Consider the following 20,251-nt stretch of genomic DNA (forward strand, 5'->3'; position numbering starts at 1 on the left):
AAAAAAAAAATATATTAGCTATTATAATAATTATTATAAGATGAGATTTTCAATTAAAAAATACTCTGAACTAAAAATTAAACAATTTGAAAGTAAAAAAAAACACAGAAGGAATTTTAGTATTGAAAAATATTCTTATAAATTAACTTTATTGTAATTTTTTAAATTTGATTAAATTTTGTTTTTAATTTTTTTTTCCAGTTTATTCTAGCTTTAGAAGTATTATGGCCTGTAACCATTTTTCTTATAGTATTAACAGTTAGGCATATCATTCCTCCTACTGCTAAACCAAACTGTAAGTATATAAATAAAATTTGTATATTTATTATAATAATATATTTATAAATAGAAAATTTTATGCAAAAATGAAAATTTAGCAATCAATAAATTATTCAATTATGTTATTTATGATGCTTGAAATGAAATATGAAATGTTGAATATTCCTTCTATTAAAATGTTTCTATCTTGTTCTTTCAGGCCATTATAATGCTAGAGCTCAACCAAGTGCGGGTCCTCTTCCTTTTTTACAGTCTTTACTTTGTAATATAGATAATGATTGTATTAATAAAACGGCATATGAAGAAATACCAACTTATCCCCAAGCAAGGTATGTGCTATTTATCATCTGCTAAAGATTTCAGGTTAAATTGTAAGCTTTGTTTAAAAACGAAAATTATATACTTGACAAATTGCAAATATTTTTAGACATTGAAAATGATATTTTGGTTATTTTTGTGAATAATGATGAAATAATATAATGCTTTTAATTTTCATGACAGATATTTTCTACACTCATGATACACTGTATTCTATTTTTGTAACACTATTGATTAATTCTTCTGGTACCTGGCATGATACAAAAATTACATAAGAATGTATTATTTATTACATACAAATTTATTTATGTGCTCACATAAGTTTAGTTATTGCTGACATAATATAAAGAATAAACAGCATAATTACTATCTGTTTATTTTGTTCAATGCTGAACTGATATTCAAAACAAAAATAATTAATAATGTATTAATTATTTTTGTCAGCAACATGACAAAAATATAATTACATCACTGCATAGTTACATCTGACAAAATGTAAAAATATACGTTTATTATTTAAAATATAAATATCTACAAATTAATATATTTATATCTGCTTTATTAGGTCATCCCATAAGTAATAAGATTTTTTCTGTACTTAAAAATTATAAATAAAACAACTATTTGCTAAATCTAACATAAACAACTAAATCTGCTAAATTTTCAACAGTCAAAACTTCAAATAAGCAATCATCTAACAGTGCAGTATTAAGTGAGTAAGATGAATGATTTATCTTGTCTCAGTCAAACTCTTCCAGTGTTAAGTTCAATTGAAAAGTGGAGCATGACATTGTCTGGGGAAGAGAACATCTATAGATTAAAAAATGTTGTTTTTTTTCTACAAAAGTCAACTTCAGTTATTACAGCTGTTTACAGTAAAGCTCTTAGCAGTCATTTGGTTTAGAGGTAATAACTCAAAATTTGTCACACTTTTCATATCCCACTAAACAAAAATCAAAATCATTCACAGGTGTAATCATTGTTTTGGCTGAGATTAAAGTTTTTCTTAGACTTAGCCATTGTCTACAACATTTAACATTGTAGTATACTTGTTTATAGTGCTTCAGAATCATTTAGCTGAGAAACATATGAATACTACAGATGAAGTTGGAGTTGCTTTCACTGAGATTTTTACATGTAATTTTATAGACAAGGTTTTGAAAATTTAGTCAATCAATGGGAAAGTGTTGTAGAAACTGTGAAAATACATAATTGTTTAAAAGTTGATATAAAGTTGTTTTATTTATTACATTTGAATGTACAAGAAAACCTCATTATTTATGGGATAACCTGATACTATGAAGTAAACATCAATATAGCTATTAATTTGAATGAAAATTTAATTAATGCAATAGGTTCAAGAACACTTATTAATATTGAATATTAATATTGCTATACATATAATATTATAATATAATATTGCTTTACATTATTATTAATATTGCTATACATATACATATATATATATAAATATTTAAGTAGAATATATGTGATATTAACATAGTACTATAGTTACAATAATTGAAAAAAATTACAAAGATGATGTATATAACTTAAATATTGTAGAAATTTTACAAATAGTTGATTAATTTATTTTTTATTTATAGAGTGGATGAGTTGGTTGATCAAATGTCTCCATTAATGTCAGATCATCAAATAACAGATCTAGTGAGAGCAATGCCAAGAGGAGTAAAACTGATGCAAGCTATTGCAAACACACTTGATCAACCAGAAATTAAGAAAATTCTAGGTACAGTATTTAAAATCTTAATATTTTAGATAAATAGTACATATTTTAAAATAGTTGAAACAATAGTTTTTTTTGTGTTTCAAAATATTTTGAACAATAATTTAATTTTATATTTTAAAATTAAAAATAGTTATGTTGAGTGCAATTTTTTAAGGACTTAATTTTTACAACTATTTAGTAAAAAAGAGGAAAATAATTTACTTTTATATGATTATCAGTGTTGGAAGTGTGTTGTTGAAATTCTTTAAATTCCAAATGATCACTTTCGGAAATGTACTGTACAATATGCTATGCTGATTAATTATATGTAATCATATGTATCATAGATTTTTAATTAGTTCAATTTAGCATATTTATACTATTTGTTATATTTTTGATATATTTGATTTTTCAACAATATGTTCGAAGCAGTTATAAAAAATTTGAATTTCTTTTCACATAATTGTTCGAACCTGGAACCAATACAAAAAATGTTCAAGAGAATTCAAAATACCTGACAATGGTCTGTAGATCAGGTTGAAAACGTTTGTAGATCATAGATTTCATAAATATTAAACATTTCAGAAGTTTTAAACAATATACAAGAAGTTTCTAATTAATAGCTGAACATTTTTAGAAAGAAAAATCATATAAACATTTGGATTTCAGAGGACTTTTAATTCCTATAAAGTTTAATGCATTGTTTTCTAAGTTTTTGTTATTACAAAAAACCAAAAAGAAATGTCTTGCTTGCCAATAACTGTATATCTGTTATTGGCAGACATGAAAAAATATCTGTATAATCATTATTCACATAATGATTATACAGATATTTTTTCATGTCTGATAAGAGAAAGTTGAAAATGTATAATCCAATAAAATATGGAAGATGGAATGACAATTCAAAATCATAATTCTGTATTAAACTTTACAGTGAAACCTGTATAATAGGTGCTAGGGTTTTATCATATTGAAAGAGGACACCAAGGACCAAGATTACAAGGAACAAAGATTGAAAAGTCTTGATTTTTGTAATTTCTGTTTTTGAATTTCAAGGAAAAGTTGGAATAATAAATATTCTAGCTATGATGGAATCCTTCAAAAAGAAGTCTATAACATTTTCAACATTCCAGAACATTTCACCATAATCTTGCCTGCAGATGTCTAGCCTTCTTGATATATGTTGATGTGATATATTTCCATTTCTGTAGCTAGTATTTGGTTTCTGGGTCAAAGTAATGAATTTTATTCTCACCTTGTTTCATATACTAAGCAAATATTGGTATCTCTCAGAATCTGCTGAAAATGAAATATCAATAATTTTATCTACACTCAAATTACAAGGCATCTATAATGCTAATAATTTAGATAGTTGGATAGTCATGGTAGTTAAAATGTCAGCCTACCACTCTGGGAGATCAAGGATTGAATCTGGGCATGGGCAATCAAAAAATTCCAGGAATTTTTTAGGAGTGGTATTACTCATATGTATTGGATCCCTTCTATACCAACTGACTGCTCTTTTATGGGCCTGGCCAAACTTATGATGAGTTTGATATAAGGCCTTGTTAGTGCCACAATTTAGAATGAAAAAAAAATAAAAAAATATTCTAGCTGGCAATTGAATAAGTAGTTTTAGAGAATATTTTTAGACAAAATATAAAATTGGAAGAATTTCTAAGTAAATGAAAAGTATGGACATAGTCTCTTCTCATGGTAGCCAAATGACAGTCCTATTGAGTCAAATACATTTTATCTCTTTTTGGTGAAAAGAGAGAAACCAAATTGATAGTGGAAAAAGTTTTTACCTATATTATTTTTGTTACAAGATAAAATTTTCTGGTTGCCAATGACAACTTGGCATTGCATTGCATTATTTTTCATGATACAATATAATTAATTACGGTATATTATTAACAAAGATTTATGGAAACATGCAATAGTCAACTATGTTTAAAGGAACTAAAAATCATACTGAGAGAGTATTGTAATCTTCATATGAAATTAATTTTATTTTCATTCTTAATCTGTATTTATTTACTTTATTATTAATTCATTTTAATCTTATTATAAAATTGAAATTAGAATGATAATCCCAGGTCAAGCAACTTTGCAGGAAGTAGTTTTGTTTTCTATTTTTCAAACTGACATGAATACAATATCAAAACATAAATATACAATATATTTATTGCCTATTACAATATCATAATTTTTACATTTAGCAATTGTGCCATGCTGTTAGCAGGTTCAATTCAAATGTTTAGACTTGAAAATAACTTTTTATTACACAAGTTTTGTCCATCATAATTCAAGAAATGAATTTTCAGTTATACATTATCTTATGCTTTGCTTGATTCCTAATGTTTTGATACATCTTTTCAAAAATTAAACATCAACAGATATCAAAAAGTATTCTAATATAGCAATATGTTTACATTTTTGGTAATTACCATTTTATTTTCTTGTGTTTGCCATGTTAGTTTATAGACCATCACATCCATAGATACAACCATTTTTATTTTCTGTTGGCCATCAATTTTCCATTTCTGCTTACCACTACAGAAGTTAAAATACTTTTTAACTCAATCTTCTGTATTATTTCTACGCTGCAGAAATGGAAAATATTTCTGATATTGTTTCCACATTATTTTTCTACAAATGGAAACAGAGCTTTATAGTTTACAGTTTTCATTTCATCAGATTAACTAGACATCCATTGGAAAGGACATGGAGGAGAACACTGACTTAATATTTCAAATTAAATTTGTAAATTTTGAACTTGTAAATAAGATACATAATAATCCATTATCATCTTTAAATTATTAATGAGGGATGGAAAATATGATTTTCACTTTCTCATTTTATATTTTTGCAGAAGAAGGTATTCCATTAAAAGAATTTATTAGAGATGAAGATAGAGTCAAAAGTATTTTAATAAATGATGTAAATATTTCTTCGCCATATATTGCCGATGCTCTTTTGAATTCATATGTCAAAGTTCCAAAAGTAATTTCATTGTTATTTATTTTCTTAATTATAATATTTTATAACTTAAAAAATAATTATAAATTTTTAAAATTAAATTTTAGTTAATGAAAATGTTGGATTCAACAAGAAAATTAGCAGATGTCATATGTGAACCTTCTCTTCTTGAACAATATTTAGTATCAGAAAATTCTGAAGCATTAAAAGAAGCATCAGATGCTCTTTGTAAACTTGACAGTTCTTCTCTTCCAAATTTAATTGATAAATTACAAAAAGAAATAGATGGAAAGAAAATAATGAAAATGGTAAAGTTTGTTATTTTTTGAGTTTCTGAATTTCTGAATGACTTCATTATTGCTTCTTACACAATATGTTTAGATTGCAGATTTAATGTCAAGTTTTGGTCGTCCTGATGTTGGTCAGTTTATAGAAGACTTGGGAAATATGTGGGATACTTTCTTTTCTTTAAAAAGTTTGCCATTTGATACAACGGGCCTAAATCGATTGTCTGTTTGGTTTCCTCATGTAAAAGCCATCTACAAATCAATTCGAGATAAACAAGTAGATCTTTCATTGTAGGTAATTATATAATGATGATATATTATTTTTTTATTTTTTATTATTTAACATATTCTCTATTTTCAGAATAACTAAAGTAGCAAAAGATTTAGAACCTCTTTATGAAAACAAAGAATTTGGGAATGAAATAAAAGAAATGGTTAAATATTTTAACACTTTATCTGAATGGATAAAGAAAAGTTTGAGTATTGTTTTAGGTAAGATTCTGTTTTATTAATTTATATTAAAAAAAATTTATTTATACACATAAAATAAACTCAGTAAATTATATAACACTGAAAAATACAGTGATTCAAAACTTTGATCAAGTAATCAGTAACATAGCTGCTTCGTTTGCAAGAGTATTTCTACAAGTCTGATGTGTTTCTCGAGATGTCTCTCAATTACTCATAAATTCTAATCGCTTAAATTTTATAAGAAGGCACACTACCTACCTAGAATTTTATATAATTTGGAATAAATTATATAAAATTCTTTGTAGATAGTGTGCCTTCTTATAATCAGACTTGTAGAAAAATTCAGACTTGCAAAATTTTACAAACCAAGCAGATGTATTTCAAAGTTTGGATTGTGTAATTAGTATCACTCTTTATCTTTAAATGTCATAGAATTTAAAAACGTTATATAATCATATAAGTTATATTCTTGTTACAATAATATTTCTATCGATAAACTTTTTATGGAATTCAATCAGTTGCAGTTTACATTTGAATGTAAATATCAAATTTCTAAGTTAGTTGACCCATGAATTGAATTTATCTGATATATCATAGTATTTAAATTATGAAATATATTTTAATCAAAATATAGTGAAATAATATGAATGTAGATATTTTTTTGCTTCACTGAAATATTTCTTATCTAGACATGTCATCTCCAACCTGTGGCCTGTGGGCCACATGCAGCCCACTCAATGTTTTTGTGCAACCCTTTTAAAACAGTAATTATCTTGTATAGATTTTTATTACAATGAAATATCACATGTATAGTTAAATACATTATTATGATGTATAACTCCTTATCATGTACATTCAGAAGTTAAAACAGTTATTAAATATTTTTTTAACAAAGCTTAAAATGCGTGAATGAAAATGACCAGAATGTTCCTGAATTATATGATGGGCAGTAGCTTTTAGATTAATATTTTCTTACAAATATCGCAATGAAATTAAATTAACTTAATAAGCAACTTCAAGGTGAAAACAAATTGATCACAGACTGTTATCAAAATATAAAAGTATTCATAGCAAAACTCAAACTTTATGAAAGTCAGTTAAAATCAAAACTACAATCCATCTTCAAAAATTACATAAATTTAATAGAGACAACAAACATTTTTCTAAATATGCACAAGAAATTACTAATTTACTAAGAGAATATCAAGAAAGATTTTCATATTTAAAAATTTATGAGAATGTATTTAATATTTTCTTATATTCATTTGACATTGTTGTGGAACATGCTCCAACAAATTTGCAGATAGATTTAATAGATTTCCAGCCATCTTCTGAATTGAAATATATGTTTAAGGCCAATGACAATGTTCTGTTTTATACAAAATACATCTTTAATGATAAATTCCCTAACCTAGAAAAATTGATGATGAGCATTACAGCTGCAATGGAATCACCTAGCTTTGTGAATCTTTTTTTTTCTCAAAATTGAAGATTGTTAAATATAAAAGTCATAATAGATTGGCCGATAAAAAATTAGAAAACCAACTATGTTGTACATCACAAATACCTGTTGATATTAAAAAATTAAGTGAAAAAATTCAATTTTTTCACTTAATTTTTTAATATCAACAGTTTTTTAATACATACAAAATACTGTATAATTGTATGTTTTGTTTTAAATAAATACGTGCACCCACAGTTTATTTTTATTTTTGGTTTTGACCCAGTAAACAATTTCAGTTGGACAACACTGATCTTTCCAGTAACCACTGATGATTCCAGTAAACAATTTCAGTTGGACAATTTCAGTTGGATCAACACTGATACAACAGTAATATATTGTCAACTTTTTACCTAATGTTTGGCAAAGAAATGAAAGATGAGATTACAAATACATAATTTAATAATAATAATTAAAGATATTTTTTACTAATATTAGGCACAAATATTTTGTAAAGAATTTTTAAAATATTAATTATATATCTATTCTATAATAACAATATTACTACTAAATAGTGAACTGTAGCAGTAATAATCAATTAAGTTTAGCCATTCAGTTTCTTAGAAAGTAACAAAAACTTTTTCATCTCCATTAACTTTGTCTGAGAACAAAAGTAAAGAATGAGATAGATTCTTTTTTTCTCTTAATGAAAAAATGAAGCGAAACAATAGAGTATAGCTTATATTATGATTATACACTTTTCATTTGTCAGATTGTTTAAAATTTCTAGAGAAGTTTAAATATTTTTAAAACAATAAAGAATATAAAGATGTAGCTATATCATATCTTTTTCTGCCTGATAATGAAATATTGTAAAATGTCATTTAAATATAGCAGTTTTAGATTGTCTGAAATATCAAAAATTTGATAAATTGGAAAAAATAAATACATTTTTATGAAAAAATGAAGTTTCCATAACATTCAATTTTTCTCTCTTCTTTTAATTTATTTATCCAAACTTAAGACCCATTAGTGACCAAGTGAATAAAACCACTGAACACTCATAGTTGGTTGTAGGTTTGGGCTTTCCCAACATGCCGGTCATGTGGTGTTTTCTGGGTTTTCTTCACATTAGTGGCCACACACCTTATTTTGGCACACCTAAATAGGGGCCAGTTTCACATAGAAAGTACTCCCAGAAAGCATCCCACTTGCAGATCATCCATGTGTCATGTTATCATATACAAATAAAACAAAATCCAAAGTTAATTATAGTTTGTATCAGAACAGTCTGATAATTTTAAATTTTAAATCATTGGATCATTCCAATTACATTATTGATGATTAATGTGTAAAATTAAATTTTATTCTTTATTTTTTTATTTTTACTAAAAATTTTATGATTTTTGCATTTTTAGAAGTACATTCAGGTTTTGGTTCTCTATTTAAAAATACAACATTAACAGAAAGTAAATTGAAAGACACTTTAAATCCAAAAGCATTAAAATCTCTTCTAAATATTTCTTTGTCACCTGAACTGGCAAGTAAAATTATTTTATAAATTTTTATTTTTATTTGTTTATTTGTTTGTTCATTAAATTTTAATTTGTTTATTTTTTTTCAGAAACAAAAATTTAAAGATTTAAATACCCCTAAAAAATTATATGTTTCTATATGTGAAAAACCAGGTTTAGTAAATTTGCTTTATCCAAATCAAACCAATGCAAGTGATGTTGATGATGTAATGAAGTTTCAAAATGCACTTTGTAGTTTATCTCAAAATGGCACTGCATCAGAATTTTTTGATATGTTTAATTTTAAAAAAGTAATGCCAGTAAGTATTATTATTTACTATCAGAAAAATATTAGAACATTATTAAAAAAATTCAGTATCTGATAAATATAGTTAATTCTATTTTATTAAATTACAGAAAAGTAAAGTTGAATTATTTAACATATAATGAATTTTTGAATTAATTAATTTATCAACATATTAATCCTTTGAAGTGAAAGTTACTGTCAATTTGCTTAAGCACAATTTTACTTAAGAAAAAATAGTTTCTAACATATTATAGTGACAAAAATAATTTTGTTATTATATGTAAAACAACTGCATCTAGATTCTCATTACTAATGTTATGTTCAGTACCTCTTAGAAGATACTTTGAATCTTTGCAGTTAGGTGTTTCTAATATTTTCATTGTGCATATTTAAATATCATCATTGTAATTCAAAATTTTTTAATACCTTACTTATAATAATACCAGTCGACCCCCCCCATAACACTGTTGATAATTCCGTTTTATATGAATTCCATGTTGTACGAGTCACTTAGATTTTACAAATACGTGTGCTTGGCTGTGAACGGCTCACGTATTTGTAAAATCTAAGTGACTCGTACAACATGGAATTCATATAAAACGGAATTATCAACAGTGTTATAGGGGGGTCGACTGTACATTTATATGTACAGTCGACAGTAGGTATACAGTAGGTATATGTACAGTCGAGAATAGGTATATAGTACATATATATTGTCCAGAATAATATTTATTTTGAGTTTTAAATAGGATATTATTAGTAATTAAGGTTATTAGGGAGTTAGCAGCCGGTAAGTCATAATGACAGGAACGGCTTATTCGGACGATGGGGGACATCTATACATTTATATGTTAAGCTACTAATTTATAAATGAGCATAGCTTTACTGTTTTGAAGATAATGCAAATTATTTAAACAGTTATGATTAATTTGTTTATCTTTTAGTTATCATTATAACATTATGCATCATTATTAAATAAATAAATTAACACTTTTTATTTAAAAACAATATGTTGTTTATTAAGTTATTCTAATCTGATTTTAGTTTGTATAGCTTCTTACAACTGATTCTTCACACAATTAGCTAAGAACAGTTTGCAATAAAATGATATAATTTTGATATATCAGCAAAATTTGTCATTATTTGTCAAATATTAACATATATTTTTTAATGTATATATCTAAGATTCTAAAAGGGACAATTTAATTTTTAAAAAGTAAATAATGTGAACTTTATTTTTGTATGAACTTACAATTATATTTGTTGTTTAGCAATAATTGAGTTAGCCTATTTATCTTAGAAAATTTATCAAATAATGTTGTCTTTTAATATATTAAAATTACAATATTTCATTATAAATCATTCTTGACTATTTGTGATAAATATTTTATCAGTTGAAAATATACTGTTAAAAAATATATATATATTTTATATATGTAGTTTCTCTTCTATTTATATTTTACAATATTATTAATAGAAATAGGGCTTGCTTTTTTATGTTTAATGATGTGAAATCAATATGGATTATATATTAATATAAAATTAACATCACTTAAAGATTTTAGTATATAAATGTTGCAATGGGAAATTAGAAAGAATTTGATTTAGAATATTTCCTTTTATAAAAATTATATGGGAAAGCAATGAAGTTCTTTAATTAATACTTCTCTTGAGATTACATTAATTATTTTAATTGAAAAGTTAGTTAATCATATATAAGATAAAACAAGGTTTTTTTTATTTTATAACATTAAAAAATTAATTGTAGAGAATAATTTATAAAAAATTGAATTTTTATATTAGTTAATCAACTTTTTTAAATGAAAAAATAACTGAATTTTTTTAAAATAAGGATTTTTAAATATTTTTTATATTTATACAGTTGACTCCTCAATAACACTGTTGATAATTCCGTGTGATATGAATTTCATGTTGTACAAGTCACTTAGATTTTACAAATACATTAGCTGTTCACAACTCAGCACATGTATTTGTAAAATCTAAGTGACTCGTACAACATGGAATTCATATAACACGGAATTATCAACAGTGTTATAGGGGGGTCAACTGTATATTTTACAACTTATTATTACATATTTTTAAAAACTTTTTTAGGAAGACGTTTCTTTTGCAGAATTTATAAACAATACTGCATCGGTAATGACAACTCTCAATTCATTATTTAAGGAGTTATCAGGAACATCTCATAATTATGCTTCAATAATACAAAAGTTAATTGATGCAGTTTTATCTTTTGTCACCCCTTCTTCATTTGATGATGTGTATGTGTTATCTTTAAATGTTAAAATTTAACATTTCTTTGATATAATATTAATTTGATGTAATTTTAGAAAACGGATATCTAATGGAATAGGAATCATTGTTGAAGTGATCCAAGAATTTCATACCAAAGGAAAAACTCATGTTGCTTTTAATATTATATATAATTTACTCAATCATACATTAGATGTAGCAAATTTAGGTAAGTAATTATTATAATATTTAAAAATAAATTCTTAATAAAGATTGGTTGATTATAATATTAACAATATTATAATCAACCAATTGGAATTTTCTTACAATGAAGCCTAAAGAAAATTCCAGATGTAATGCCGAAGGATGAGGGGCCAAGCCCGAAACGCGTATCGGCCTAAGGAAGATTAATAAAGATGATATAATATGACTAGTGTCTATTTATGCACCTAGTAGTGAAGAAAAAACAAATAAAGGAAGACACGGTTTCGGAAATACATAATATTAACAATATTAAATATCTCAAAGCTAAATCAATTGATTTACTTTTTCTGATGTTAATAAGAATTTGTGCAAGTAAAGAATAAGTTTCAATTTATTTATTCTTTATTTGTATAACTGTAAATGCATAGGCACATATGCTTATTACAGTTGAAAAAACACAATCAATTTAACTTAAAGACAATTTAACTCAGTTACATTGTTAATATTATCCATTATTAACTTTCAATTTTTGATACAGTATAAACTCATCAATTCGTACTTTATTGAAACACAGAACTATTTAAAACTATTTTTGTGTCCCAATAAAGCAGGAATTGGTCTGTTTATAATTAATTGTTATACTAGTTTAAACAAAATTAATTGAGAAATTTTATAATATTGTTTATAAATTAAACTTGTAATGATTTTGGATTATACATATATGAAATAGAATGAGGGTTTATTAGTAAATAACAAAAATTTCAAATAAATATGCTATATTATAGTACAAAAATACATATTCTTTATCAGTATTATTGTGGAAACCTTAATTAAACTTAAATCATTGTATAAAATCTGCATATTTATCAAAAGTATGATAACATTAATTTTGTTTACTACATTATATGATCATATTAATAGTCACTAATACTACTGTGTTTAATTGTTTTATTTTAATTCATAAAAATCTTATTTAAGCAGTTATAATTATTGTTGTAAATATTTCAATGAACAAATGTTTATTTTCAGATCGTGAAATTTCTTTAAAATATGGAAGAACACAATATTGGCCTTATCTGTTGGAAACATTTCTCTATACTCTTCAAGATGAACAAAAAGTAATTTTTCTCATAAAAATAACTTTTCAATGATATATTTAATATTATATATATCACAATAATTTAAAAATATATTTTTAATAATATTCTAGATCATAATTTAACATACTCTATTCATGCATTTCATTATTTAAAGTAGTACTATTAAGTATTAATAGATATATAATATATGTAAAAGCTTAGTAATTTCTTTTGTCTTACCTGATTAGTAGTCACATTTTAGATGATATTTATGTATTTCATTATCTGGTTTTAGTTGCTGCTATAAATTTATTTAACAAATTTTTCATATATTTAATAACTTGATTAGATGCTTTGTAACAACTTTCTTATATTATTTTCAATTGCTTATTGCAAATAAATATTGGTTATATATTTTTATAGAAACTATAACTCAAATTTATGTTGATAATTTTTTATTTTAATTAAATTGAACATTTCATTCCCTCTACAGGAAATTATATAATATAATTTATATCTATCATTTAAAATATTAGTCTTCAAATTCTTTAAATATATTCAAATCTGTTTAGTCAATTTGTAATTAATTATTTCTCAGTCAGGTGTTTAGGGACTATAACTTCTGTCTCACAATACTTCCTAGGTAAAAGCTCTACTATTCCTTTTATATTCAACATTTTTTAAACAGTTTTTTTGTAATTTCTTATATATTGAAGACGTTTTATTTTTTCAGATTGAGTATGAAAATGTGATAGATTTCATATATTTTGATGAGTTGTTTCTTTCTATGTCTTTTTTAAATTTTTAATGATACAGAAAGTCAAATGGAAGGAATCAAATCAAAAGATTTTTCAAACTCAACGTTTTTTTAAACTTTGTATATTTACATTAAAATATTCACAGTAAAGAAATTTTTAGAGATATTCTCTTAATATTTATTTTTCTTTCAGAACTAATTCTGTTTGTTCTCAAAATATGAAAATAATCTAGATTGTTCTGTGTTTTTTAATTTCACTTGTATGTTTCCATTATCAATAAATAAATAATTTTATCAGTTAGGCAAAACTCTGTATATCATAATAACTTCAAAAGACACTAGTCTATAAGATGAAGACTTCCTCAATGATTAAGATATATAAATTGATCTAGGTTTTTCTTTTTGGTATATTATCAAATCCCAATCACATTCTTTATTGACTGAGACATCTGATAAATGTATTATATCTAAGTTATGTTATTGCTCTTCTAGAAAGTTATAAAATGTTTTGCAAAGTATTTTATAACTGTTTCTAGATTTTTTTATATTAGTATTATGTTGTCAAAATGTTAGTAATGTGAGCAATGAGAGTATATTTATTTATTAAGCATTTTTATTTATTTAATTTTATATATTGTAAATCATATCTTGTTTACATTAATAAATATAAATATTTATTAATATAGAATACAATAAATTTATGAAATTAAAACTTGTTCTAGTGGATGTTAAAATTATGCTCAGAAATATTTTATAATTAAATTTTTCACTTTATCTCAAAAATTGCATTCAATATATGGATTGTAATTCTGTCACATGTACATCTTGAATATATTTTTAACTTGATCTGTTGAAGATTTGTTATGATTACAGAATTTGTTACACCTTTATTTGATTATTATTATTATAATAATTGTAAAGTCAAGCTAAAATATCACATTTTCTTCGTACAGTTACCAGAGTTTTGATTGATAGAATTGTACAATGTTTTATTTAATATAATTTTATTCTATCAATTTTATAGATTCTCGGATATAACAGATATACTTAAAATTCACAAAAAATAGAAAAACACCAAAATAAATTTAAAATGTCTTCATATTTTGTACCTTTTCACATCTCAGGAAAACAGCACAAAGTTTTACGGTAGATTTATCTTTATCTTGAAGCTCTCATCTGCCTCAATATGCAAAACCTGTTTAAAAAATATTCTCTCGAGTGTGGTACAATTGTAAGAAATATGTTGTTGATAAAGAATCCAGGACAATAAGATACTTAAAATTTACAAAAATAAAAGAAACAATAAAATCAATTAAAAGTTTTTATCTTTTGGATCCTTTTATCTCTTTATCTTGAAGATGAGAGCCTCAAGATAAAGGTTGACTCTGCTGTGGGACTTTATTGTGTTTTTCTGAAGTTTGAAAATGGACAAAATTGAAAGCACTCTTATATTAATATTTTTTTCTATTTTTGTAAATTTTTAATATACTTATTGTCATTGACTTTTTTAATCAGCAATAACTGATATAGTTGTGATAACTTAATATTTTAAGGAAAGCTTAAAAAATAATAATCTGTATTGTCAATTAAAAAAATGAATAATTGTAATCATTGTATGTGTTTATTTATAAAGAATAAATTTTTGTTTTCTGATTTTACAATGTAGAATTGTTTTAAAGTATTGTTATGTAATGCAGAAAAATTATAATATTTAAAAAATTTATTAAAACATCTTTTTAAAAAGTTGAACATTTTTTTTTTTGTTTTGTCAAAAGTAATAAAAAATTGTCAATGATTTATTTGTCAATTCACAGAATAAATAATAATTATATTTAAAATTATAAGTTTGTATATGAAATTTAAGAAAATTTAACATGGTATTTATAGTTACAATTTGAAAGTAATTTTTAAAAATATATTTATCTTAGGCAGCAACTGTTTTGAATGTTAAGAATTGGCCAGATATATTTTGTGATACAAACAAATTTTCTTCAATATTTATTTTAAAAGATATTGAGGAAGAACCATTACAAAATTTTGCTTGTGAATTTTTTACTAGACATTTTGAAGTAGTAAGTATAGTATTTTAATCATATTTATTAAATTATTTTGACATGCAACAGTTTTTCCTATAAAACATTATTATTTTATAGATAAGCCATTTAAAAGAATCTGCAACTGATGAACCTATAAAATGGAGAACATTAATAGATAAGTCAGCTACTCTTTGGAAATATAAAAATGGAACACAGCTATACAGTTATAGGTGGAAACGTTTGGTAAATGCTTACAAATCTTTCAGAAGAAAAATATGGAGTGACTCTAATTTAAACAAAAGGTATATGATCTCATTTAGTTGTCATGCCATCTCAATAATCATTCAATATAATATAGTGTTCAAGAATTTTTAATAACACTTTTAAATAATGAAGAATTTCAAAGTAATTTTAACTTTTATTATACTTGTGTCCACTTTGGACATTCTTATCAACTGGGACTTGTTATACTGAGGGAAGAGAAAAACACAGTTTCTAATTAAAAAATATTTATTGTAATGTAATCTTGTATGCCACTACAAGATTACATTACAATAAATATATTTTAATTAGAAACTGAAGTTTTTGAAATTAATTTGAAAATTTACTTTTTCCATTAGATACATTTAATTTAGCAAATTATTATTATGTTTTGCAAAATTTTGTGGATTAAAATGGATAATTTTTTGTTTTCCAATTTTCATATTTAAAAAGAATAGATAAGACAAATTTATTGTACATACATATATACATACATACAAAAAAGACTTCAGCCGTACACAAGGTGTTTAGCCAGCAGAAAAGAGGGTAAGGGAAAGGGAAGGGGAAGAAGGAGGGAAAGGAGATAGACAGTAAAGAAAGGTAGGATCCCTCTAAATAGTGTATGTATGGCTACAGTACCCAAATTTATTGTACAGTAACATAAGTTATATATCACTTCCTTCCATAGTACACAGTTAGCAACCTCTTCCACATCCTTCCTCATGAAATAATCCTTAGTGTCACTTAAACTGTATTGGGAACACAATATTTCTTGAAAGAGTGCTGCACAACTTTTTCTGTGTTTTTAATCCAAATAGTTATGCTGTTACTGTAATAGACTAAGGAGATTGAGTGAAGTTGACATCTTAAATATTTACTATTATGAATATTAGTCTAATAAAATTATTAAGATGATGCAACAGAATTAGTGAGTGAGAAATAAGATGCATGACACTAGAGGTAACTAATTATGATGTATTACCTTGAATCTAAGATGCATTCTATTTTCAGTGCTGCTAAAATGTGAAAAAAAATGTCTTAAATTCAAGTAAATACAGTAAATCAAATTTTATTGGTAGTCTTTTTAGATCTTGTATATGATAATCATCGTGTAAAAAAGTAAAGTTACATCTCATATTTTAAATTTTATTAGAAGAATTAAGTAAATTTAAACAATTCATTTAAATGCAAGGCAGGAGAACCAAAAAAATAAATAAATATTAAGTAGATTCAATAAGAAAGTTGCAAAGGATAACAGTAATTAATAAATTATATTAAAATTTCTTATTTGTATTGAGAATAATGTGATATTTATATTGATATTTTAATATCTTAAAGAAATTTTCTGCAAAATATATTTAATAAAATCATATATTTATAGAATATCATTTATATTTTTAACCTTGAATGGATTTGGACAGTATGTTAAGATTGCTAAAGTTCCATATTGGCAGGATATGCTAGCTATCTTTTATTCAGCAGACCAAATAATTCAATTAATCAACAATCAAATGAAATCAGTTTTAAGTAAGTAAATATTTTTTTTTTATAATAATTAACAATTTAATAATTTTTAGAGATTTTATATAAATTTTGAAAATTGTTTAGGTAATAATTCTTTACAAGTATCACATCTTTCTCTCAATCTTCCATCTTTAAAGGATGTTGTTTCAAAAATTATTCCTGCACTCCCTGATGCATTTGTTGCATTTGGAAATCTTCTTACAAATGATCTTAAAAATGTAAGTATGGTTGCTTCTGTTTTATATATATATATTTTTTGTTTTTTTTGTTTTTTCCATTTAGTTTAACTTTTTAGTGGTAGAAGGAACATGATGGTAACTGAGAATAAATTCTACAAACGTTTTATTTGAAGTTTAAAAGGAACAGATTCTGAAAAAAATAGTCTAGCACTTTCAAACTTACATTTATTATCAGAAACAAGCTATAAATACCTTTACCATACTAACATAACTAATATGTTGTCATATAAGTATACTAAACCAAAAGGAATATGACTTAAACAAATTAATTAACAAAAATCTGTTGAGAATAACATATGATCAAAAAGATAATAAACTAATTGGTTTATTAGAGATTTACAAAATACTCTAATTGGACCAATACACTTATCTCATTTTGGAAATGAACTGTTACCAAGAATTGAGGAGGTAGAGTCATATTTATAATATTTTATTGTAAATATTTTCCATAAATCTAGACAGATTCTAGTATTTTCACATTATTTTCTTAATTGATTTTTTCAAGAAGTTGCACTTTATCCCTAAGAATGGTCACATTATTATTCATTTTTTTTTCTTGTATAAATTTATCTAATAAACTAATCTTTCTTCTTCTACTGTCCATCCTTTTCATTATTAATATTGTCACAATAAAATCAATGGACAAGTATGAGATGAATTTTTATAAGATTTCATTCATTCTTGTCTATATCCCAATACACTCATGACTTTGTATACAGAGAAGTATAATTTTCAGCTTTATATGATCAGCAAGAAATACTTTATACTTGAATAAGTACATAGTGTCATAAAATTTATAAATTCACATTTTTTATCATAAATTGTTGTTTTCTTTATTTTTTTTCTCTGTTTATAAACAATTATTCGTTAATAGTTGTTTATGAATACGTAAATAATTTATAAATGTATGTATGATATCAAAATATAAAATTCCAGCAATAAGAACATCATTGTCAATGGTATGCATAGCTCTAATAATTTGGTGGTGCCACCTTAATAATTATAAAATGATCATGCCTACAATAATGTACTTGTTTCCTAATGCCATTAAGTTTTGTACATGTTAATTCATGAGTTTGTAAACTTTTAGTGGTTTTATTAGATTGATTGAATTTTTTTTTCTATGTATGCTTGATCAATACAATCTTTTGCTGTTGCATCATTAGCATAAAAAATTACAGTAGAAACAAAAAACTACATTTTTTGAAAGATTGTATTGTAATTATATTTATTGTAACAATTGGATTGGAAGCTTCTTTGCCTCTTTTCAATCAGTTTTATTAAATTCTTTTAGTGTAGGCTGAGTAGGTCCTCTAGAAACCTTGCCCAATGTTCTAGTTTATTTTTCAGAATAAGGAAAACAGGATCATCATAGAGAACATTCTCTTGAACTGAATGTCTACTAATGGAATGTCAAAGTATGATTACTACTAATACTTTTTAACATGTCATTTTTTTCAGCTCAGCACTACAACTGTCATTTTTCACATGTTATTTTGGTTGAATTGGCTCAGATTCAGTACATTCACTTGTATTCATGATTGTACTACCATTTGGTAGTTTTAAACACACCACTTAATGATCTTTCTTGTAGTGATAGAAATAACCAAACATCACTAATAAAAAAGGGCACAAATATTAATTTACACATCTAAAAAATAATATTTGGCAATTGATATGATGAAGTTTAAGTAGTACTGAAGTACAGTATTGTGTTGTATTGTATTGTAAATCAGAATGCAGTGAACTTAGTCCTACATCATGCGAGTGACATTTGAGCGTAAAGACATAATTTGATATATGATCTCAATGATTAATGTTGAGAGATGAATCAAGATCAAACTGCTCATGGTGTGTATTTCAGTTTCAGTAGTATTCAGTGCAGAAAATGCTGGAACTTTGTAGAATATTCAATAGTGGCTCTACATTATGATTGATTGGAAGAATGATTTGCAATGTGTGAAAAATTTTCTCATTGGATAATAAGATTGAAGAATGCAATCAAAGGAATGATATAAAGAAATTTCCAGTATTTTTTTGGAGTTACAGCAGTCTATGCCACATATAGTTCTTTTAAATGGAGAAATTCAGCATAATTTTACTTGTAATAATAATTTTTTAATTGCAGATTATGAACAAAATACATAGAAATATTTTTAGATTATGAATAGCACAAACAAGCACATAATGTTTTCAGGTCTTTTGTTTGTATTAACACAAATTAAAATTCAAAATTTAAAACTTTTCACACAAAAAAAATCCTTTTATTTTCTATCGTACATATTATTTTGTTATCTCCCTGTCTCAAATAAAAATGCATATTAGATAAAACTGAAATAGTCAATAAAGAATTTTACAGATAGAACTGTCATTTTCTTTTTAAAGCAATTTACTAGATGATTTGTGGAGCCATGGCACTGGCAATTAACCATGCACACTTTGGTTATTTTGTTTAAAATNATTCTTTAAATATATTCAAATCTGTTTAGTCAATTTGTAATTAATTATTTCTCAGTCAGGTGTTTAGGGACTATAACTTCTGTCTCACAATACTTCCTAGGTAAAAGCTC

The 20,251-nt window shown here is 24.6% G+C and overlaps 2 protein-coding genes across 3 annotated transcripts in view; both read left to right on the forward strand.

The window, feature by feature from the left end:
* LOC111635776 overlaps window positions 1-18,242 on the forward strand; it is a 43,958-nt gene extending 25,716 nt beyond the window's left edge. The window contains exons 2-17 of one of the 2 annotated variants that reach the window (XM_023380843.1): window positions 202-295; window positions 479-608; window positions 2,205-2,347; window positions 5,202-5,332; window positions 5,416-5,616; window positions 5,690-5,886; window positions 5,957-6,087; window positions 8,926-9,047; window positions 9,132-9,341; window positions 11,444-11,610; window positions 11,680-11,810; window positions 12,815-12,903; window positions 15,550-15,693; window positions 15,775-15,959; window positions 17,300-17,445; window positions 17,527-18,229. In XM_023380843.1, coding sequence (XP_023236611.1) covers window positions 202-295; window positions 479-608; window positions 2,205-2,347; window positions 5,202-5,332; window positions 5,416-5,616; window positions 5,690-5,886; window positions 5,957-6,087; window positions 8,926-9,047; window positions 9,132-9,341; window positions 11,444-11,610; window positions 11,680-11,810; window positions 12,815-12,903; window positions 15,550-15,693; window positions 15,775-15,959; window positions 17,300-17,445; window positions 17,527-17,729 — 2,424 coding nt within the window. In that variant the 3' untranslated portion in view covers window positions 17,730-18,229. Of the gene's footprint in view, window positions 1-201; window positions 296-478; window positions 609-2,204; window positions 2,348-5,201; window positions 5,333-5,415; window positions 5,617-5,689; window positions 5,887-5,956; window positions 6,088-8,925; window positions 9,048-9,131; window positions 9,342-11,443; window positions 11,611-11,679; window positions 11,811-12,814; window positions 12,904-15,549; window positions 15,694-15,774; window positions 15,960-17,299; window positions 17,446-17,526 lie in introns of both variants that reach the window. The other variant, XM_023380844.1, reaches the window with a different exon arrangement.
* The window catches only part of LOC111635765, a 49,261-nt gene continuing 46,760 nt past the window's right edge, over window positions 17,751-20,251 (forward strand). The window contains exon 1 of the mRNA XM_023380831.1: window positions 17,751-17,756. Within this exon, the coding sequence (XP_023236599.1) occupies window positions 17,751-17,756 (6 nt within the window). The remainder of the gene's footprint in view (window positions 17,757-20,251) is intronic.

Source organism: Centruroides sculpturatus, unplaced genomic scaffold, assembly GCF_000671375.1.
Source record: "Centruroides sculpturatus isolate CEXI.00-Female unplaced genomic scaffold, Cexi_2.0 scaffold775, whole genome shotgun sequence".
NCBI classification, from domain to species: Eukaryota; Metazoa; Arthropoda; class Arachnida; order Scorpiones; family Buthidae; genus Centruroides; species Centruroides sculpturatus.